Source organism: Saccopteryx bilineata, chromosome 1, assembly GCF_036850765.1.
Source record: "Saccopteryx bilineata isolate mSacBil1 chromosome 1, mSacBil1_pri_phased_curated, whole genome shotgun sequence".
NCBI lineage: Eukaryota > Metazoa > Chordata > Mammalia > Chiroptera > Emballonuridae > Saccopteryx > Saccopteryx bilineata.
In genome coordinates, this window is record NC_089490.1 from 83,587,210 (window position 1) to 83,610,365 (window position 23,156).

A 23,156-nucleotide genomic window follows, 5' to 3' on the forward strand; every position below is an offset into this window, starting at 1 on the left:
GCTCCAGCCACCCGCAACCATGAACATGAGCGGTAGAAAATGAGTGGATTGTAATACATGAGAATGTTTTATATTTTTAATGTTATTATTTATTTTATTAAAGGTTTATCTGTGAGCCAGATGCAGCCATCAAAAGAACCACATCTGGCTCGTGAGCCATAGGTTCTAGACCAAGGAGCACACTCAGAGGTTGTTTGGTGGGGTGGGATGGCACCTTGGAGGGTGTTTATGGGTAGACTTGTGTCTCCCTCAAACAAAATCTTGGCATCCTAGTCCCCCATCCCTGTGAATGTGATCTTACTGAAGTTATCAGTTAAGATGAGGTCAGCAGAGGGGCCCTAACCCAACATGACTGGGGTCCTTACAAAAAGGAGAAACTTGGAGACACTCCCACACAGACAGAAGAGCATGGGAAGATGAAACAGAGGCAGGGTTGATGACATCTACAACCCAACGACCATCCAAAGTCACCAGCAAACCCCCAGAATCCAGAAGAGAGAGAGGTTGGAACAGATACCCCCCTCCCCCAGCAGCCTCAGAGGGGACCCACCCCCCTCCGCAGGCTTGGAGGGGACCCATCCCCCACCCCCACCCCCGGCAGGCTCGGAGGGGACCCACCCCCCACCCTCCCCCGGCAGCCTCAGAGGGGACCCACCCCCCCTCCGCAGGCTTGGAGGGGACCCATCCCCCACCCCCCCCCCCGGCAGGCTCGGAGGGGACCCACCCCCCACCCTCCCCCGGCAGCCTCAGAGGGGACCAGCCCTGCTGATGCTGGGGCTTCTGGCCTGCAGACCGCGAGGGAATCCATGTCTGCTGTCTGAGCCGCTCAGTTTGCGGCACTCTGCTCCAACAACCCCCGGACACAAAGACAGAGGGTCTGAAAGACGGCTGGGTGACTGGGGCTGGAGCTATTGAGGCTGTGGAGTGGGCATTCTTGCCGGATGAACAAGATGGCACCTAGTTTGCCCATGCCCACCCCACCCCACCCACCCCGGTGACCAGAGCACAGACAGCACACAGCTGTAAACAGTACAGTAAACAGTCTCAAGTCCCTCACCCAGAGCCCTGCTTACCTGGGTCTCCAGCTCTGTCACCTCCAAATTCAGCTTGTTCAGGTGCTTGTTCACAAACGTGATGAGGGACTGTCAAGGCAAAGGGACACAGGAACCGTGAGAGAGAACCAGCTCCTGCCCAAGGGACGGATTCGACTTCCACCACTCCTGGCTTTCTGTAACACTCCCCTAATCTCTTCTGTTTACTACAAAGAAAGGCTCGTGTTTCCAACAAAATGTTCCTAAAAATCACCCTCGGCTTTAATAAGAGGACAGCTAGAACTACCCCAGCTGGGGAAGGAAGCCCCCGCCTCTGTTCACCGAGCCACATGCTCACGTGTTCATCCACGTGCTCCATAGTTCGCAGACACGCTGGAGGATACAAGCATCAGGGGGAGACCACTAAGCTGATAAATGTGTCCTAGATGTCACCTTGGATGATGGACAACTGGGAGACAAGGCCACCAAGGGCCACACCGCTCACAGGTCTCAGTGAACGGAGGTCCCACCAGGCGGGGTCTCGGGAATGCAGACATTTATAAACCTGTCACCGGTAACTTTTCTCAGCAATCAGGCCCCACCTTTCATGAAAACTCAATCCCAACCCCACCCACCCCACCCCTGGACGTGATGTCATTTCCTTATTCTGTCTACTCCGATTCGCAGAGCAGTGATACATGCCATACCCTCTGCTTGGTGCTGGGGACACAGAGACAGCAGGACAGAGCCCCCACCCTGTGGACCCCAAAGCAGAGTTCTCTGTGTACATACCTAGAGAAGGCGATGGAGAAATTAAGAGCTATGGCAAACCACGGGGGATATGAATGGGAGGTCTGGTGAGCGTGCAGGGAGGCGTGTGGCTCCCTGCCCTGGAAGTGGGGGTGGAGAGGGAGCTCTGTGCTGGGCCTGGGGTGGGGGAGTGGGTAGAGCCATGGACACGTGTGAACCCTTTGGGATCTCCAGGCTGTGGTTGGATCTGGGTGGGATGGGGGAGAGTAGGAGAGGGTGACTCTGGAAAGACCTGGACAGGCGGGCGGGGTCCCCTTGCTGTTGGTCTGGGGTACAGGGAGCCTCTAACACAGCAATTCTCAATGTGGCGTGGGGGGAAGGGCCAGGTTGGAAGCAGGAAGCTGTCAGGCAAACTAAAGGATCTTTTCCTGTTCAGGGCTAAGGTCCCAGGGCCCAAAATATGTCTTTTCAGAGAATGAAGTTAGTTTCGCATCATACCGACTGAAGGATGGAAGCTCACCTTACGTACATTGCAGTATGTTCCACACATCTAGCGACAGTGTTCAGACACGGTCATGTTTTACTCGTGTGGCGCCCCTGTGAGGTGGGCACTGCCTCTGTCCCTGTTTGACAAGTGGGGAAACTGAGGCAGGGGCATAAAATCTGGCTCAGATCACACAGCTGATAAGTGGAGGAGCCAGATCTAAATCTTCCACTGACCCAGTTGTGTCAGGGTCCCTAGGGCCAGGTGTAGTCAGGGTGGGGGGTGGGGGGCACTGCTCTGAGGCCCCCAGGTATATCCCTCATAACCCAAGGATGCTGAGAAGGCTCCACCCCAAGGAACCGTTGGGGTGATTCTGTAGCCCTCTGCTAAGCGCGTCCAGGAACCGCCCATCGCACCGTCCAAGCCTGCACCAGTGGTCTCCAAAGGTGGGCTCTGTGGGAAGGTAATGTGTACTATCCCCAAACAAACCAGTAAATAGATCATGCTACTGACAAATAAGTTTGGAGAATGCTTCCTCCCAAGAGCTCTCTCTTGAAGAATCCCAGGCATGTCAGCATTTTAAAAGCTCTGAGAAGTCCTGGGTGAAGAAGCCTGTTCGGGCCTGACCTGTGGTGGCGCAGTGGATAAAGCGCCAACCTGGAATGCTGAGGCCACCAGTTCAAAACCCTGGGTTTGCCTGGTCGAGGCACATACGAGAAGCCACTCCTCCAAAATTAATGCTTCCTGTTCCTGTTCCTCCCCACCTTCCTCTCTCTGTCTAAAAAAATCAGTAAATAAAATCTTAAAAATAAAAAAAAGAAACCAGTTTGAGGAAATTGTCCTAGACAAACAAGTCTCTCCAGGGTCCCAGGCAGACACAATTGATCCTCAGATTTACAGGAAGGCCGTCTCCTCCCACCGAGATGTCTGCAGGGGCTCAGGACACTCAACATGCAGGGGGGTGAGACTCCAGTCCTTCTGGAGGATAACAAGCCTCCCTGGCAGATCCCCTGGAAGCTCATTATGCCCCAGCCCCCTGACTCCAGAGCTTCGCGTTCAAACAGGATTTTCCAACCATTGCTTTACTGGCAGGCTGCCTGGGTGGACGGTGAGGGGCCTGTCCACTGAGCTCCAATCTAAGGGCGAACAGGCCAAATCCATGCACAGAACAGCTCTGCCGGCAAAAGGGCTCCTGTTTACAGAGCAGGTTATGAATGCAGCTTCATGGTAATGAGGCCAGCAAGAGCCAGGAATTGACACACTTAAAATCATTTCTACACTGGGGGAGGGGGAGGGGAGAAAAGCCTCTGGTTGCAATGAACTGGCACATGAGCATTGGCGGGGGACCTCACACAACAGAGATGGGCAGGCAGGTGGGAAGGAAGACACGCAGGGAGCAGAGAGGTTGAGTTAGAAGCTGTTAATTTAACACACTGCAGTGACGTTTTTGACTCTAATTACACTTCCATCCCTGCAGCAAACATTGCAGAGGCTTCAAACATTTCTCCCATCTCCTTCCCAGCACAGAATCCGCGTCGTAGAGAGGCTGGGGGAGGAGGAAATACACGCCTGGCAGGTGCTCACCTTCTTCACAACGCTGAGCTTGTCCGGGGCGTGGTCAAAGAGGGTGTCGAAGGCGTCCCGCTCTGCGTGACAGGGAGACACAGGGTGAGGGTTTACGGTCACAGCGGTGCTGCTCTACCCTGCACCCCTCTGTCCCAGGAAGAGGCAGCTGTTGCCCCTCAGGGCACCTGCCTCGAAGGCTTTTTAGCTCCTGCTCAGAACCAAAGCTCAGGAGCCGGCAAGGAAGAGACGCCCCTGAGGTTCCTTCTCACTGAGCGTACATCTTCTAACATGAAGCACACCGGTAGCACCAGGCCAGCTGCCCCCATCACATCCGAGGACTAGAGGTGTTTTTTCTCCACACTTTTTGTCTATCAGTAAATCTTGTGGGTCAGTCAGACCACCTCTTCTCTCCTGTTGGTCATGGCTGCCCCTGCACTAACCCCATTGCCCCTCACCTGGTCCCAGCTACAGCCACTGGCTTGACAGGTCTCCTATCTCCACTCCTGCCCCTCAGATCCATTCTCCCCAGCAGGCGGGACAAACTTTTTAAAGTGTGAAGTGGACCATTTCTTGTCTCCTCCCCATCCCTGTTCCCACTAAAACTCTGACAGCTCCTCATTACTCTGAAAATAAACATCATTCTCTCTCCAGTGGGCCTATGGGACTCAAAGGGATCAGTACCATCCCCGATATACTCACCCTTCCTGACTTCACTCCACCAACTGGCTTCTGGGCTGTTACTCTGTCACTCACTCACCACAGGGCCTTTGCACCTGCTATTCACCTCCCTCACTTCCTGAGTTTGCTCTCAGATATTCTCCCCTCCGAGAGGCCTTTTATGACCACGGAAAAGAGTAGCTCCTGCCACTGTCTCTCCTCTTACCCTGGGGCATCTTTTTTTTTTCTTTTTTTTTGTAGTACTTAACTGCCTCTTGAGAGTAAGTTTGTTTCATTTGTCAGCTCTGTGTTATCTGCTGTACTGTCTGCTCCTTGAGGGCTGCACCATTGTCTCCCTTGTTCCCTGCATTGTCTGCAGCTCCCATAACAGTGAAGGGCTCAGAGCCGCTGTGTCTCCATCTCCCATAACTATGAAGGGTTCAGAGCCACTGCTCAGAGCAAATAAATGAACCAGGGGAGACCCTGCTCCAGAATCCCTCCACAGAAACTCTCTCAGGGTGCCCCCCTGAGTGGGAACATCTGTGGGGCCTGAGGTGGCCTATCCCACCATGTCCCCCTACCATCTTCCTTCTCCTAGGTAAGCCCTAACCCACTTGAACTTACCTACCAAGCACGGGCCCAACCTGCCTTTCCCGAATGAACCCTTTCCATTTCCAGTGTGAGTCACTGGAGGCCGAGCTCGGCTCTCAGCCCTCGCTCGGTAGCTGAGAGAGGAGCAGCACTGGCTGGGGGCCAGGAACCTGGTTCTACCTTGATGCAGCCATGACCGAGCCCCAGGGGACAGGACGGAGATGGGCCACAGACCGCTACAGGCTGGACCAACAGGCAAGCGGGCTGAGGTCCTTTAAGGGTGGACACAGGGCTGAGGGGAGCCGCTGGTAGGGGAAGGGTAGGAGAGGAGGACATCTGGAAGGGCCTGGGGCTCCCAACTTCTGTCCTGAATGAGCCACCGTCTGCCCAAGGTTCCTGGGGTCAGCAGAGAGGTCTGCTATTACTATCCAGGGCTTAGGCCCAGACCCCAATGTGGAGTTCTGGGGGGCTGGAAAACCCGTCCCCATGGAGCAGGGGTAGGCAGTCTCCTCCACCAGTATGAGGGTGGCCAGGAGCCCCAAAGCAGAGCCGGCCCAGGGGCTGCCCTGGCCTGTCCAGCCTGACCCAGGTAGATGGGAGAAGCAGGCAGTGAGAAAGAGGAGGCAGATCCCAGGCCCGGGAAGCTGGAGAGCCAGGATCCCAGAAGTATCCCAGCCCTCCCCACCCTCAGGCCCTGAAAGGAGGTGCCAGAGCTCAAAGAAAGCGCCCGGTGCTCAGGTCCAAGGGCAGGGTCGCAGGAGGCAGCCCGCTCTTCGCCTGGCCCAGCCCAACCCTGCCCGACCCTGCCCGGCCCTGCCCGACCCTGCCCGACCCTGCCCGGCCCTGCCCGACCCTGCCCAACCCTGCCCGACCCTGCCCGACCCTGCCCGACCCTGCCCGGGCAGCCTCCTCCTCGGCTTCCTGGGGAGGGAAGGAAGGCGACAGGCAAAAAGAAGGAGGAGAGAAGGAAGGCGTGTGATATGTACACACATGACTGGGGACGGGCATGTGTGTATGTCGGGGGGGGGGGGGGGACCAAAGGCCCAGCAAGGCAGAGGCCATTTGTCCACAGTAAATTACTTTTATAATCATCTAAGACAGTCTGCTAAGGGTGGGGGGAGGGAAGCTAGTCTTTACAAAGTGTAATACAGACTTTAAATGCAGTCTGAGAACAACCCCAGGAGCAGCGCATGCCTGACGTCAGGGGTATATTTAGCTGGGCCACTGCTGGGCTTGTGGGGTCAGGGCGAGGGCAGGATGCAGAGCACTGTCACAGCAGCCAGCGCCTGGCCGGCCGGGCCTCGGAAATGAAAACACATCTGAGTTCAAAAACCAGTCGCCTGACTTCAGAGTCCCCTGCCCTTACTAAACCTAGTTCCTCCTCGGTGAATTGGGAGTGAGAACAAGCCCGCCCTCACCACCAGGCTAGGATTTAAAGGGCCATGAAGAAAGGGTGAGCACACTGCCTGGCAGCTCTCTCTCATCCTGCCCAAGATCCTCACCTCCCTCCTCTGGGGACAGTCAGAGAGGCATACAGGAGGCAGCCCTGCCCTTGGGAGGGGCACAGGCAGGAGAGGCAGATGGGTAAACCGAGGTGGCACAGAGAAGACAGATACCCAAAAGGGCCAGAAAGGACACAGCAAGGGGCTCAGTCAACTAGAGTGTGCCAGAGTCAGCCAAGTTCAACCTCCAGGGATGTCTAAATTGGTCCAAATAATGTTGCTTTTGTTTGGTTGAGTCAACAGTTTTTTAAATCGGGAGATTTAGCCATACTTCTGAATTTCTGGCTTCTCTTTAAGAACTGGGATCTGGCTCTACATTCCCATCAGGCATCAATGAGCCGCCCACGGAAGTGGAGGGTGGATTCTACAGTTTGCTGCAGACCCCACCACTCCCCACTGCCACCCAACAAGAGGCCGAGGGGCAGCTGCTGGTTATCATTTGATATCCCAGCCTCTTCCCCCTTTCATATCAGCCTGGTCCCTGGAGGCACCCAAGTTCTTCCAAGAGGAAGGCATCACACAGGAGCCGGGACACAAAATGTTGGAAGGGCATCTCGGGCAGAGAACAGAGAGCGCAAAGACGGGCACTACAAGTCCAGAGAGGGTCCCAGACGGTGTGGGCTGTGAGGAAGGGTACAAGGAGCTGGGTCTCTCAGGCTGAGGAGCTGGGGGAGTGAGGCAGTGTCCAAACCAGCTCGGCTGGCAGAGAGGAAGATGTGCCAGGAGAGACCAGGAGGAAAGGCAAAGAAAGCTCTTCTCCCTTCTCCCTCACTTACCCAGGAAGGGGCTCTGGGAAGAAGCCCAGGGAGGGGGAGGGGCCGCCCTCGGAGAAAGGCAGCCAGCAAACCCGTTGCCATGGAGATCAGGCTGCAGCTCCCCAACTCCTCCGGGAGAGAAGGGCCTCCCATCCCACCTCAGCCAGAACAGTGAGGGTGTGAGGAGCTGGGGGTAGGGTGGGGTAGGGCGCAGAGTGGACCCGTCCTTCCCAGCTTAGAGTGCTTATGTAAGAAACTGAGGCCAAGAGCACACTCCTCGTGAAGGCCCGCAGGTGAACATCAGCCAGGTGCTTTAGGAAGCCTGACCCCAATGACAGCGCCGAGGAACCAACTAGAGGGCCTAGAGGGACCAGAACCCTGGGCGGGGGGGAATCCCACCGTGGAGAGGCTGAAGGCGCCCATAGGAGAAAGGCGGCCGGAGCCCTGTGACGCCCTGGGCTGCCAGTCCAGGTAACCAGGAGACCTGGAGCTTGCATCAGCGAAGCCCCAGGGAGTGGAGCGAGGTGCCTGCCACCCACTAGGAGCCTGCTTGCATCTCACACACGTGCAGGAGCCTGTAAAGGAATGAGGCCAACGCCACCGATTGTGGTTCTACTGTCCCTGCTCAGCCGTGTCCCGTGTTCACCAGCGGCTGCAACTGCGACACCTGGATCTCACTGGGAGTCCCGCCCTGTGCACCAGCCCGGTGCGCCCGCTCACAGCGCAGCGGGCTTCTCGCCCAGCGTCCACTCTCTCCGCCGTGGGTGCCACACAGCCCCCAACGGGACTCATTCTCCCCAAGTTCCCCAAACCTCGAGCCAGACCTGTCCCAAACACAGAAGTGACAACACACAGAAAACCACAGACAACAGTTTAAAATGCTCTAAGGGTCCCTCCTGTCACCTCTGTGCCTCCACAATCCACGGGGATCTGGGCCCCTCGTGCAGAAAGGGCAGGGAGGCGGCAGAAGGTGCTCCGTGCCTTCAGCTGGGCCTCCCCCCACCATGCAGGACGAGGCCCGGCTGCCCACGCTCCAGCCCACTCAGGGCGCCCCACAGTGGCCCCGCCAGAGCTGCACTCCCCACTGCTATTCTGTGCCCTCAGCAACGGGGCACAGGACAGGTTCTTTTTCTCTGCCCCTCACCCCTTTTCTTATTAATAAAGACATTAAAACGACCTGACTTGCTACTTAAAAAACATAGTGAAGACTGAATTTCTTGGGCCCAGAGTAAGGCCTACTTAAGAGAGCTTCAGGACATTCCAGACTGTTGAGAACTGAAGCGCCCTCTTCATACACGAGCAGCAGCGGTGTGCCACTGCCCCCCCCCCAAACCCCTGAGGTTACAGAGCCTGGTGGCCAAGCCCAGGGACAATTCCAGGAGGCGCCCCTCCCCGTGAGGCCTGTAGCTCCGGACCAGCTCTGGGCTGACAGATGCCCAAGGCATGTGTGGAAATTTGTTTGGTTTCCATTTTTCCTTCTAACAGCCACGCTCCCCGGCCCACTCACAGACAGCATGGTATCTGGGGATCAATGCGCTCTGGTTTGGAAAACTCTCCAGAGCAGTGAGCCTGGCTCGGGCTGCCTCTGGGTGTCAATGCTGGCACACGCTATTCCTTTGTCCCTCGCAGAGGTGCAGATGGGATCATGGGACCTTAACAGGGCAGGGAACAGTGCTCTGGGAACAGCCACTGAAAACTAACAGTAACGACCATCCCCACAGAGAGAGAGAGAGAGAGAGAGAGTGCTGGGCCGGCCGAGTACAGCACACGCTCATTATCTGACATAATGTGCTCAGTGACCTTTGACTAGCCCATGTCACAGATGAGGAACAGAGAAGGAAGGAGCAGGCGCCCAGCAGGGACCGCAGCCAGGGCTGCCCGACTCCACAGAAGTCTGCTGAACTGGAGACATTCAGGTGGAAGGAAAGGCTATATTTGAAAGTACACCCTATAAAGAAACTCTCTCCTGGGTAATTATGCTCTGTACTCAAGTTACATCTCCACCCTCCCCTTTGTCCTGGTCTCCACTCCATCTCCGTCCCTGCTGGCAAGAGCACGTGCCAGATCCCAAAAGCTTCCCTGTCCTCCCTTCCACCACACTTCTCACCGCCGGGCCACTCTCCAGCTCTGAGGAGCAAACCAGAGCCCACAGCGCAGGGCCCCCAGGGAGCCACACGCTTCCTCTAGGACTTCAGAACTCTGGGGGCAGCGACACCCACAGGGGTCCCATCGCCCCTGCATGGCTGCATGAGCCCTGGGAGCTTCCTGGGACAGCCCTAAAGTGCCCTAAGACCCCAGACTTCCCACCCTCACCCCACCCCTGCGGTTACTTACCAAACCGACCCATCATCATCCTGCAAACAAGAAACAGAGAGACAGCCGTCAGCAGGGTTGCTCCGACCACAGTTTAGGAAGCACATGATGGAGGGTGATGGCCCTCAAATGCCCACCTGAAGGGCCAGCTATCAAAGTGTCGCCACATTTTCATAAGTCCCGTCCCTCAGTAAGTCATCATCTTTATTTATACCGCCGCTCTCACATCGCTGGCGGGAGGGGCAACATGAAGAGCATGGGTCTTGCACCAGCCATGGGAGGGTAAGCTTTAAAATACAAGGGTGTAGCCCTGGCTGGGTAGCTCAGTTGGTTGGGGCATCGTCCCTATACACCAAGGCTGCAGGTTCAATCCCCGGTGAGGGAACATACGAGAATTAGCCAATGATGGCATAAATAAGTGGAACAACAAATCGATGCTTCTCTCTCAAAATAAATAAAATACAACAGTGTAAATGACCTGAGCGTCCCACCTCCATGAGTAAACATGATGCACTTTCAGGGAATCCTGAAACTACAGATTCTGAAGAAGCACAGGCCAAGCTGAAACCACAAGGCTGAACACCCAGCCTCTGGATGACTTCGAGTGCACAAATGCACAGTTCCTGCCTGTGCGCCACCCGCCTAAGAGGCAAGGCGATCTTTACCGTATCCCCAAATCCCTCTAGGTTAAAGTCCTTTGGCCCCATCTCATTTAACAGATATTTTCTTGAGTGCCTACTATGTGCAGGCCTTGGTCATAGAGACTCATGAGCCCTCATTTCCACATGTCCCACGTATACCTACAGCGGGACATAGAGGAGAGGCTGTGGGAACTAAAAGAGGCCAGCCACTCCTGTTTGCAAACAGGGTGGGCTTCCTATAGAGGTGACCTCAGAGCTGTCTCTAGAAAGATAAATGAGAAGGATGCTGAGACTAGACAGGAGGTGGGGAGGGCGACTTAAGAGACTGAAGGTGGGTCTTCAGTACCGTAGGAGGGCAAGCTGTGAGGGGCCTAAAGCCAGATGTAGTGGGTGGCATATGGGCACTAAGTGGTTTAGGCAGATGTCTGATGGCTCCGAGGCCACGTCCACAGAGGCCACAGAGAGGGGAAGGGTGAGCACACCCAGAGTCGGGAGACCAGGCAGTGGGTGGGGCGGCCTCTGCTGGAACTCTCTCCCACCCTGATTTTGGGTGCCCTTCTCCTCATGAAATCCCCTTGGGGCCACATGGCACTGCCCACACGCCGGGGCTCACACTTCTGAGAACACATCCTTCCTCACCAGCTAGACCGCCAGCCCCAGACGACAGGAACGCCACTCGGTGCCCAGCACACAGTGCCTGGCTCACAATAGGCCTCTGTGTGCTGATCACTGCTGTGAATTGTTGAGGCCACTTTCCCACCTGTTACCTCTCATTACAGAGCCCCCGCCTCCCCCCGCACGCTCTGTCAGGACTCCCCCGGTCACGCAAGACTGCTCAAGACGGCCACGGCATTCTCCATTGCTGCACGCCGCCCGACACGTGGGCCCGGCTGCTCCTCCCACCAGCGGGCAGTCTGCCTCCCACCCTCTGATCTGGGATGGCCTCCTTACTGGCTGTGACCCACAGAATTCGAGGACACTGAGCGTGGGGTCTGGGGAGGGGCTGCGGCTGCCCTCTCCCTCCCTCAGAACCCCGAGGGCACCATGAGAGGAAGCGCCGCTTCAGGAGGATGAGAGACACGTGGAGGGACGGAGGTCCACATTGTCACCAACCACCAGACCAGCCTAAGACCCGCCCAGCTGAGCCCAGCCCAGCCCAGAAAGCTGTCATTTCAAGTTGATAAGTTTTGGGGTGGTTTGTTACACAATCATGGATAATTAAGACACCAGCCCACTCTTAATTCTTCATGAGCTGCCTTCCTCCTGTTCCAAATCCCACTGTCCCTTGTCCTCCCTTCCCACCTCTCCCTGCCCCCAATTACCCTCCATGGGCTTGGAACAGATGTGCAGACACATCGGGCCATGGTCAGTGTCCCTCCCACTCACCTGACAGCTCCCACACCAAGAGTGGCTTCCTGAGTCAGCTCCGAGTTTTGGAAGACCATACGTGAATTCATGACACAGTGATTCATCACTTTGGGAACTGAGGGGGGGGGGGTAGCTGAGGCGATCAATTTTTAATATTCCGTTTCATCTGAAACAGGTTCAGTGGAGAGGCACAAATGCCATAAATTTTAAGGACATTTCACAAGTTGTCGGGAGGTCCCCTAAAAACACCACACGCAAGATCTCCCATTTGGTTTGCTGTTTTCAGTACATGGGAAGACTTTTAGACTTAACCATCCCCCTCTGGCTTTCTCTAAGGGGTAAAGATGGTTCAGCCCGGTCTGTCGATGGAAAGTTCTAGTTTCAAAGTGTGGCTCGCCCTGGTCAGTTGGCTTAGAGGTAGAGCATTGGTCCAGTCTGTGGATGTCCCAGGTTCGATTCCTGGTCAGGGCACACAGGAGAAGTAACCATCTGCTTCTCTACCCCTCCCCCTCCTCCTTCTCTCTCTCTCTCTCTCTCTCTCTTCTCCTCCTGCAGCCATGGCTCAGTTGGTTCGAGCACATTGGCACCAGGTGCTGATGATGGCTCTATGGAGCCTCTGCCTCAAGTTCTAAAAATAGCGCAGTTGTGAGCATGGCCCCAGATGGGCAGAGCATAGGCCCCAGACAGGAGTTGCCGCTGGATCCCGGTCGCGGTGCCAGTGGAATTCTGTCTTCCATCTCTCCTCCTCTCACTTAGAAAAGGAAAAAAAAAGTATGGCTCTTCCCTCTGGCGGAGCCCATGCAGAAGGATGAATGAACTGGGACTGTGGGTCCCTCTAACCACCTACACGCCCTGCCTGTCTCCCTCTCCCTCAGTGTTGTGAAGGCTCGCCTTCTAACAGAAGGTGTGAAAAGCACAGGTTTGGGGGAACAACTCGTCCTAGCATCAAGCCCTCTGAAGACCCTAGAGCACATCCGCTCTATGGAAGTTCAATGTTTTCAATTTCCCTGCATCCTCTTCCTCCTTGTAAGACAGTCCTAATGGGATCAGTGACATTTTAAATTTGTTTATTATTCTCTGTCTCACTCCTGAAAAGATTTCAGGCTGCCTAAGTAAGTTTTAACTCCTAAATCATACACTTTTGTTTGTTTTTCTACTTGGGAAGAAATACTAGATCTTGGAAGTCCTCATTTAAAATACCAAACAAAACCACTACCTTGCCCATCCTCACAAGAAAGGAAAGAAGGAAACTTTGAAAAAACCATGCGGAGGCTGTCAAGGTAGGGCTGGCACTCATGTGGAAATGTCACCCGACAGTTCAGGGACATGGAGGACCAGGTCCCTGGCAGCAGCAGGGCCTGGGGGACGGAGCAGCAGGGCCACTTACTCTGTGGTCGTGGTCAGCTCCTCCGTGACGTGGCTGGAATGCAGCAGGCCTTCCCGCTTCTGAAAACCCCAAAATGAACAAATGAATATACAGACACTTGGGTGGTTGGAGGAGACAAGAGGAAGGCTATCTCTGATGGGGTACTGAAGCCGTCCGGGTGCAGATGGCCAGGGCCAGGAGGCAACCTGAGGGTCAGCAAAAGAACAAAGAGCCACGCAGAACACCTTAGCCACACCTCGGTGTCCACAGGCAGTGACCCTTTTGGTGGCTAGCAGCTCCCCCACCCCCATCATCAAATGTGCGTTAGGCACATATTGCATGCCAGGCCCAGGACTAAGTATTGAACACATGAAGCTGAATATTTTGAGGGTTTGGATATACCCTCAGTTTTATGGGGATATCACTCAGCTCAGAGATCTCAAGTGAGGTCCCAGGGCCACACTGCAGGATGTGGGTGAGGCCCCTGCCCTCATCCCTCCCATCCACTAGCTCTCATCTTCTCTGCTTCTCCCCACCTTAGCCTAGATAACGGGACGTGGGAGGGCGCCAGGGCCTGCGGGGAAGCTGAGGCCCAGCTCTACGGCCCAGGAACTGGGCTGAGGCCAGGGGCCGGCAGTGCCAGGGACCGCCTCTCCCCAGCTCATTCCACCTTGGCTGTGGCCCAAGGGATTCTTTTGTTGCCCTGGTCAAGGGGGGCATGCCAGTAAGGGCTTGCCTGGGTCAGTAATACTTTCCACAAAACCAGAAGACTTCCCTGGACCACAGTTCATGCCTGAAAGGAAATACCCCAATTACTGAGCTTTATAGAGCTCACGGGGCCCCGGGTCTGACGTCTGTGGGTCTGGGAACCACGTTCCCCTGTGTCCTCAGGAAGCCTTTCCCGGCTGGCCGCCTTGAGGGAGTCTCCAAGACGATGACAAACAACAGGAATGGTCTCCTGTCCCTGTCACCACTGCCGACCACAGGCATTCTTACTTAGGAAGCATAGAGGCCGTATGGCCACTGACCCTTGCCTGATACCAGAGAGGGCGTTCTCATCCATCAGGTCAAGGCCAAGCTCCTGGGTAACGGAGGGGGTCACAGCTTTGGGAAGCACAGGGTCAATCAGAGCTTCGCTGACCACAGAGGCCACAGGGCCAACACACATTCACAGACCAGAGGAGAATGTGGAGCTGGACATCTCCAATAAAATAAACCCTCGAGACAGCCAGCTTCCAAGTGTCACCTCAATATTCTGGGCTCCTGCCAGACCCACGTATGTATTCCTCATTTACTGACCCCGATCGCCAGTGAGGAGTGCTGGGCACACAGTAGGTGCTCAACAGACGTAGGATGGACAACACTGCAAACACAAAGCCAGGGCAGGGTCCATTCCCTTAGATGCAAGGACACAGCAGGTCCGCCTCCGACGGGAGGACCCCGGCTCCCGGCTCCACTTCCCTAAGGGCAACCAGAGAAACGACTGCTAAGAAGGATGGTGGGGGTGGCGGACTCGGTGCGGAGGAGCAGACGCGGCTCTAATTGGGGTATCTATTTCACACTCCGCTCTCATCCCTCTCCAGTGAGCAATAAGTTCGTTCGAGAGGTCTGCAATTCCGGCTGCTTGGCTTTTGGAGAGAAAAATGAACGTTCCTTTCTAAAATGTGGAAAATTAAACCTCAATGCTCCCGATGCCTTTGAATCTGCCTCTTCAAATCAATGCCCTTGTCCCGGCTCCAATCACTTATTTCAAAGCCAGGGAGAGACACACATTTTGTCAACAGGGAGAAACAGAGGCTGTGGGGGGAGACAGGAGGGGAAAGTCCGGGCATCTCCCCTGCAGAGCCGCGGGCACGCCGGCTGCCCCGGCGATACTCACCCGCACGACCACCACCTGGACAGAGACATGCTCGGGGAGGCGGATCGGGGCCCGGAAGTGCGTGGCCAGGGACACGAGGAGGTGGAGGATGGCCACCAGGTTCTTCCCATGGATTGCTTGTGGGGGGAAGGGAAGAAGAAGTCTCAGATTAGTTATGTAGAAACCCTGAGCCCATGTCCAAAAGGCAATTAAAGATGCCGCGGCGGCGTGTGAATGAGACCTCTGAGCAAAACCACAGCGAGAGGAAGAAAAAAAAAAAAAAGAACCACAGGCCATGGAGAAATGGAGAGAGCTAATGAGTGTCCTGTAAACTCAGCTATAGTTTCTAAAAGTCTGTCCTGTCGGCCTAAGGCGACTTGTGTGACCACGTTGAAAAGTCAAAGGGAAAAAGATCAGGTGGAGAGGAAAAGAAATGGGCAGGAGGAGGAAAAAAATCATAAAAAACAGGTTACCCCGCCACTTAGCTGGCATAACATTGTGCGTTATTGTCTCTGGCCCTTAAAAAGTTCTCTCTCTGTGCAATAGGCCGGCTCCACAAGGGTAGGTTGTCGAGGGCAACGGCGCTTTGGGGATGTGAGGCGTGACTCCCGCCCGCCTGGGTCCCTGTGCCTTCACCAGCTCCGCTCGCTCTGCTCCAGTAACTGGGCAGGTGTGGCCATCATCACCGCTCCACACAGGGCTTCACAGTTTACTAAGCACTCACTTCCTCACTCACAATCCTGCCACCCGGGAGGTCAGCTTGGGTCCATCCAAGATGTCAATGCCAAGAAACCAAGGACACATCTCATGGCAGCCACAGGGGCCCCTCGACAGCGGGGAGCTCCTGAGTCCCACCTGGACTGCTCAGCACTGTGAATGAGCGTGGGGGATGGTGCACCAGAACAAGCCCTTTCCAGCTTCCTCCGTTCAGTTCTTCACCTTTTCGGTTCACGTCTTCACGGAACATACAGTGATGTCACACATTCCTAACGCCAGCACCCGCTGAGACCTGAGACGCAGTCTGGAGGCCCGCGTCAGCCTCTCTGATGGCCTGCCCTGGGGGTGCAGCTCCTCGGGTACTGGTGCCTTTGGAATCTGGGGCTGGGTCCCATGTAGGAACCCACACAGCTTCTGTCTTACAACCTGAGTCCTCATCCTTCCTCTGCAGTCTCTCTGACGCACCCAATCAGAACCAGCTCCACTCTATTCTACAGTTCTTGGTCAGGGAGGGGGACAGAGAAAGTGAGTGTGGCTGAGCCCTTATCTCTGAGCTCCTGAGAGTGGGGACACTGGCTGGCTTTCTCCTCTCCTGACTGCCTGTCACAGAGCAGGAAGTGTGAACGGACGGTCAAAGGCAAGCCCACACTCGATGATGACAAAGGACAAGGTGGAGAGCCTCGAGGATGCCCCCTTCCCCCCAGCAGCAGCTCACCGTCCACGGTCCACGGGAGCGCCCAGCCGTGGGGCCGTAGCAGGTCCTGCACGGCCTCCAGCACCGTCTGCAGCTTCTGCTTCTGCCCTATCTCAGACTGGGTCACCTCGGCCACATTCAGCTTGCAGTCTGCCAGTTTTTCTACAACAAGGAGGCCAAGAGCAAAAAGCAGAATGTCAGGCACAGCTGGAGGGACTCAGGGCCACCCGGACGAGGACGACAGCCAGCCGGTGGCAACGAGGTCCCCTCCCAGCTGGGTCCCGAGGTGGACTTCCAGGATGGTGAGCCACAGAACTCCGAATCTCAAGTCATTCGTGTTCCTTAGAGAATTGCTCCAGGATGAAAAGGGGATGGGGGTGTGAGAACATAACAGTGGGCGTCCCACCTGGGGACATCCTATGCACATAAAATGAACTACCTGATTTCAGGCGCAGTGGGCGTTCAGCAAGGAGGTGCAGGGACAACAGGGGAAGTGAGGAGCCCGTGCAGGGGGCTTCCCAGCGGGAAGAGGACTTTGATGAGAAGATAAAGGGGTCTGACATGCTGCCTTCTGCCTTCCGGCAAGCTCTTGCTCCTGCCCTTGTTTCTCTTAACACTTGGACACCATGGCAAGGATTATTAGGCATTCACAAATACCTGTGACTATTTTGTTACCAAGTGTGAGCAGGAAGCAGTCTGGAGGCACCGGACAAGACCTGTCACGTTTGCTCAAGATGCAACTACTGGGACTGAGACCCAGCCACGGCCTGTGCGCTCCCATTCCCCTCTCCACCCCCCGGGAGGAGCAGGAGGTAACATTTGACCCACACTTGCTAAGGGACAGAGCCAGGAAGGAGCCCCTGTTTTCTCCTCTGGTTTGTTTATTCTAAGTCAAGTCACATGATCATAAAGGCAGGTCACAAGTGGGGTTTCTATCTTGCCATTGTCCCCAACAATGTTCTGTTCTGGGGCACTTTCACTGGAGGTGGAAGCAGCAACTTCCACATTCTCCCCCCATGGCCTCCCCTCCCTTGATTAGAGCAAGAACCAGCAGTTCTGATATCCCCTCAAGGATACTGCGATCACACAGCCATGCCTTCTGGGCTCGGGACACTGCATTTATTCATTCATTCTTCACTCATTCGCTCACAGCAGTCAGACAGCAGCTACTGTGTAGCAGGCACTGTCACAAGCGCACTCTTCCATTCCAGCCAGAACCGTGTCATCTGACGCCTGGGCTGCTGTGAAAGCATCCTGAGGGACCTCAGGGTCCCGCTCCTGACCCTTCTCCCCCTCCACGCTGCACTCAGAAGTCCAAGTGACCTTCGAAAACTCTAACTCAGATTATGTCACAGCCCTGATCAAAACCTCTACTGGCTTGCTGTCACTTGAAATAAAAGCCTCTGTCTACCAAGGCTGGACTTGAGCTTGTCCCTTCCACCTACCCAGCGTCCTCTCTCTCCCTCCTCTCTCTTTCTCTCTCTCTCGCTGTCCACACCACCTCCTACAGCCTCCTTTCACTGCCCTTTAAATGTAACAGATTCTTCCTCATTTCAGAGTATCTGCCTGGAACGTTCTTCCGACTCTAACTGTGGAGACATCTGTGCAGAGGGGACCTCCCCTGACGGCTCAGCTCAGCCACCCTCACACCACAGCCCTCTGATTCCCACCCCTACCCCTGCACTTGTCACTCTCCTCAAGCATCTGTTTGTTTTGAGGTTGAATCACCCCTAACACATCCTCCCTCTGCCGGAACGAGCCCGACCCACACCTGTCACACTGCAGGCCAACAAAGCTTTGTTCAGCAAAAGAATAAATAACCAAAACAAATGTGAAATCTTTTACCTCCAAATGTGCTTCCGGAGGGCTGGCTGACTAAGGACAAAACTATGACGTGTGGCCGCCAGTCCCGTGTCTGCTGGGCTGCACAATGTGAAATGGTTCCCTCCCCACGACCCCAGCAGGTTCCCCTCCAAGATCAGCTGGTCTGGAAAAGCCATGAGCCAGCTGTGCAAAGCCTGCCGGGAGGGACACAGGTCCAAGAGGGGACACAGGCGCTAAGCCCAGGCAGCAGGACCACATCTGTGAAGCCGCAAGTCTGTGCCCTATGGTTCCGGAGTCATCCCTCCCCTGGCAATGCTCCTGTCCCCATCCCAGAACCCTCCTGTCTGCTTGGCCTCAGTCTCTCTCTCTCTCTCTCTCTCTCTCTCCCCTGAACAGAGGCCCGCAACCCTTGGTCCCTGACTCAGTGTCCCCACACGTCCCTGCAGCAGCCCGCACTCGGCTCACCCTCCATCCCCAGCAGTCAGCCTCTGTTATAACCGTAGAGTAGACACAGGCCCACCCCAGTCTCCAACCCAGGTGGCTTTACCCAGTGCTGCAGGGGCAGATGTCTCTTATTGACTTTTAGGAAGGGGACACCAGGTCCTTGAGGCCACACTTGCAGAGCATATGGGATCCTGAAATTCATTATAACTTCTTGGGGACAAGAGATTGTTCAGTAGACGGCTGGTCCCTTCCAGAGGCTTTGGATAGAGCCAAGTACTAAAGGACCCAGACAAATATTCCATTTCCTGTGAAAGGAACCCACGTCCTCAGAGGTAAGGGGCTGCAGGGTGCTCCTCACTGACTCGGTCAGCAGAGTGACCCTGTGACCAACACCCAGAGGAGCTTGTGGACTCAACAACCCCTGCTCTCTCTTTTCATTTCTTTGTCTTTTTAAGTTACCACTCACTGACCCCAAACCATGCCCAGCACGGCTGCTCAGTGAGGAGCTATGACCGTCCCCAGGCGGTGACACGGAAGAGCTGTCTGCACTCAGTCCCCACTCCTTGCCTCTCTTCCCCACCCCTCTAAATCCCATCCTGCAAGCACACAGCCCACTCACAAAATAAACTCAGGGGACCTGCCGGCTCCTACACCTCCCACCCTGAAGGTTCTCACAGTGGACACGGGACAAGGCGCAGGCCAGCAGGGAGAGCTGACAGCCAGGGGGCATGGCGCCCTGTGCACGCCCATATCTGCACGCCCCTTGGGTGTGTGTCCAGAAGGTGCAGGCAGTTCTGGGAGTTGTGACCCACTGTATCCTGTAGCTGGGAGCTCTGGTGGAACAGCCACCAGAGGAAAAGATGAGAGGACAGGTAACCTGAAGTCCAGGGCCCTGGGGACACCACCTGGGAGCTGTGGGCTCGGGGCTCAGGATGGGTGACTGATGTCTCCATGCAGACAATCAGGTGGCCCGCCCAGCCTCAGGGTTGCCTACACTGGGGCCCTTTGCAGGGGGACCAGGAAAGGGGGTGGACTTACCCAAGAGCTTCTGCAACACCTGCCCATCATAAAGGTCCTCCTCCAGCTGCTTCACAATGATCCTTTCCTCCACCAGGACATCGTTGATCCAATCAGTGAGAACCTGGGGGGAGACAGTGTGTGGCCATGCTCAGCAGTGCCACGAGGACCGAGGCAATGACGACAGCTGAGGCAGGACCTGAGAGCCACTGGACATCAAGATGCCTCTGCTGCAGGGTCAGGCAGGTCAGGGTGGGAAAGGCCAGAGGGGGCTGACCACCCCCACACGCTGCCAGGGCTTCCCACGGGAATTCACGAGGACCCAGAGGAGGCCCGTCACCTCCTAGACTGAGCCTCCTCCTAGCGGGAACTCTCAGCCAAAGGAAATGATGACGGCTGCTCACAGTGGTGTGAACAAGGAGGACGAAATGAGTAAATGTTAGTGGCACTGCCCAGTGTGGCCCAAGGCAGTGCAGGCGGGCTGTGAAATGCCTGTCCCCTCCCCTCCCATAATATCTGCTCATGAACAGTCCCAGGTCACCCTGAGCCTGAAGCTGTAGAGAAAAGCGGATCCTCAAGAGCCCCTGACCACAAGCCCTGAGCTCCTACCCTTTCTAAAAGCCTTGTGGAGATGGAATTCACAAACACACCATTCACGCTTGTAAAGGGTGCGATCCGGTAGTTTCCGTATACTCAAAGTTGTCCAACCATCACCATAATTAATTGAAGAGCATTTTCATCACCCTGAAAAGAAACCCTGTACTTATTCATAATCACCCTTTTCCCCATCACCCTCCCCCCCAGTTTCTTCCAACCACTAGGCTATCTTTCCTGGGGACAGACTTGCCTGTTTTACACATTTTATAGAAATGGATTCTATAGAACACGTGATCCTCCGCGTTCTGGCTCCTTTTGCTCAGTGTGAAGTTTTCTAGGCCCATCCACGTGGTAGCATGTGACAACGCTTCACTCCTTACAGGGGGACCACATCCCCAGGTAGCATGTGACAACGCTTCACTCCTTACGGGGGGACCACATCCCCAGGTATAAAAATACACACATCTGATTGATCCACAAACCAGTTGGGGGGGTGTCCCCACGTTTTGGCTGTTGCGGACAACGCTGCTTTGAATTGTGGGTGGGCACGTTTTTATACATGGACACATGTTCATGCCTCCAGGCCAGTCTGTCCCTTAAGCCTTTTTTCTCAGCGACTTTTCCCACTGACTCTGTTGGTGCCGTGTTATAAACAGAGACAGTTCTTCAGCTGTGGAGCTCTCTCCGGAGAATGAGGACTCCCACGGAACACGACTCCCCTTGGCCAATGCTGGCCCACGCCACTGCTCCACAAAATGAAATGGACACCTGAACCAGACCCGTTCTGTGCAAGCAGAACTCATAAAACGACCTAATTGGTGCCAATAACCTCTGTGAGATGAGAGGTTTATTGCCATTCTCAGAGATGAATAAAAGGGCAGGGACCTAGAATAGAGTGGTTCTCTGCCGCTCTTCAAAATATTGCAACCAGCAAAATTGGCCACAAAGCAAATTTCTGTGAAGTGCATTCTATTTTCCCACTGACTCAAAATTATTAAGTCAGACACATAATCCCGTGAAGAATAGAAGTACATATAAAAACAAATGAAAGAGAGGTTTGGAAGAAGAAAGAGGTGAGCTGCCCTGGGGCATCCTGGTTTTATGAACGCTGTTCCTGGGAAGGTCAGCCAGCTCCTCCCTGCTCGGCCTCCTCCTTCTCCCTCCCTGAGGACCCAGCGCCGAGGAGACGAAGCACTGGCCAGTGACGTGGCACCATCAGCTCCCAGTCAAGCTGCCCCCTCCTCCCAGGTTCCACTCTCTCCTCTGACCGCCCTTCCAGTTTCCTTAGGGGGAGGGTGCTCCTTCTTGTCACCTCCTTCCTCACCTGATCTTCCAAGGGCAAGTTCCTGAGACCTTGCCCTGAACAGCCCCAGCTCATGCCCTCCCACGACTTCCAACGCTATCCCTGTCCCAGAAGCACCTAAGCCCCACCCTCTGTACCATCCTTCTTTCTTCTCAGGTGTTCCATGAGCCCCTCTAACTCAACTCACCCCCACCCAACCCATGCTCCTTTTCTGAGAGGGAAACAGACATCACCCACCAGTTTCAGGGGCCTAAGCTCTACCTCCTAACCCTACTTCTGCCCATTTCTTAACTGCCCATTTCTACACTTCTCACCACCTCCCCTCCCACCGCCTTTATCCAAACTACCTCCATGAATCAGTGCCACAGCCCTAACTGAGCACCGTACCTCCTCACTGGTGTTCTTCAAACACTCCAAGCTCACCTGTGTCTCAGGGCCTTTGCACATGCTATTTCTCTACCCTGAACATATCCCCCTCCCTCAGTGCCTGGCCAGCTCTCACTCATCCTTCAGATCTCAAGCTTCTGTATTATTCCTTGCCTGCCCTAACCTGGCCACCACCTTCCCACCATGGCTGCCACCAAACCCAAGTGCCTTTTCCCTAACCCTGTTCACACAAACAATGCCAACACATCTTTATTTATAATGATCTACCCCACTGGACGTTAAGTTCTCTGGGGGCATGAACTATAACTGTCTTGTCTGTGGCTCTGTCCCCAACACCCAGGGCTCACTGCCTGGCACTGGAGCTCCATAAGCAGGTATTGAGTTAATTAAATAATTTACCAAGCACCTACTATGTGCCAGGCTTTGGGAATAAGTAGGACAGAGGGAATGTCGGTCCTTGAGGGCCTACCTTCTTATCAGACATTGAAGACAAATAAGAACATACATGCTCAGGTTGTGACCAATGTTATGAAAGGAACAAGGCAGGTGCAGTGGAGACGCCTGGCAAACCCACCTCCGCCAGGTGATCAAGGTCAACATCCACACCTGTCTTGCTCCATGCTGCATCCTCAGTGGCTAAAGTGTCCGGGGCACACAGACATGTGGCTCCAGAGACTCCCTTGCCCTGGGAGAGACCAGGCAGGCGGCATCTGTTCTGAGAGGAAACTCAAGTTTCAAAAAAGTCCACCTGGATCAAATTGGTCAAAGCCCAAAGATAAAACCACAGCCAGAGTGGGTGAAAATCAGCCTCCATGGGACAGGACAGGGCGCTGGTCTTTCTGCTCTGAGAACCAAACACAACCCACCCCGGTATGACTGCCACCCCCCGTGGAGGTGCCATCTCCTCATGGACACCCCCTTGTCCATCCCAGGTCATCTGTCTTCGTTCTCTGCTTCACAGGCCTTTCCATGACTTTCAGGGGCGTCCTCATTTGCAAGCCCTGAATCCTTTGGGCGCATGTCTGGGAGACGTATTATAATGATGCCCTTGGCACCACGCTCTTTGCATAACGTTTTACGAGCTTGCTCAAACCAGAATAAAAATCACTTTCCCTTTAGCTCCTTCTGAATGATAATCAGGATCTGCAGTCTGTCTCCCCCAAAGTATGACAGTTACGTTTTAATCACTTCCAAACTGGCTTGTCGCTGCTGAGTCCACGGAGGGCACAGTCCCCGGCGTGTGGCGCGCCAGAACCCATCACGAGGCATCTCCCACGGCTCTAACCGCATT

General features: G+C 55.0%; 1 protein-coding gene across 3 annotated transcripts in view; it reads right to left on the bottom strand.

Moving 5' to 3' along the window:
• The window catches only part of PARVB (parvin beta), a 94,615-nt gene that overhangs the window by 10,736 nt on the left and 60,723 nt on the right, over nucleotides 1-23,156 (bottom strand). For all 3 annotated transcript variants that reach the window (XM_066255741.1, XM_066255760.1, XM_066255751.1), the window contains exons 4-10: nucleotides 19,600-19,702; nucleotides 16,315-16,455; nucleotides 14,904-15,019; nucleotides 13,046-13,104; nucleotides 9,671-9,690; nucleotides 3,850-3,911; nucleotides 1,074-1,142 (exon numbers count right to left, since the gene is read on the bottom strand). In XM_066255741.1, the coding sequence (XP_066111838.1) occupies nucleotides 1,074-1,142; nucleotides 3,850-3,911; nucleotides 9,671-9,690; nucleotides 13,046-13,104; nucleotides 14,904-15,019; nucleotides 16,315-16,455; nucleotides 19,600-19,702 (570 nt within the window). The remainder of the gene's footprint in view (nucleotides 1-1,073; nucleotides 1,143-3,849; nucleotides 3,912-9,670; nucleotides 9,691-13,045; nucleotides 13,105-14,903; nucleotides 15,020-16,314; nucleotides 16,456-19,599; nucleotides 19,703-23,156) is intronic.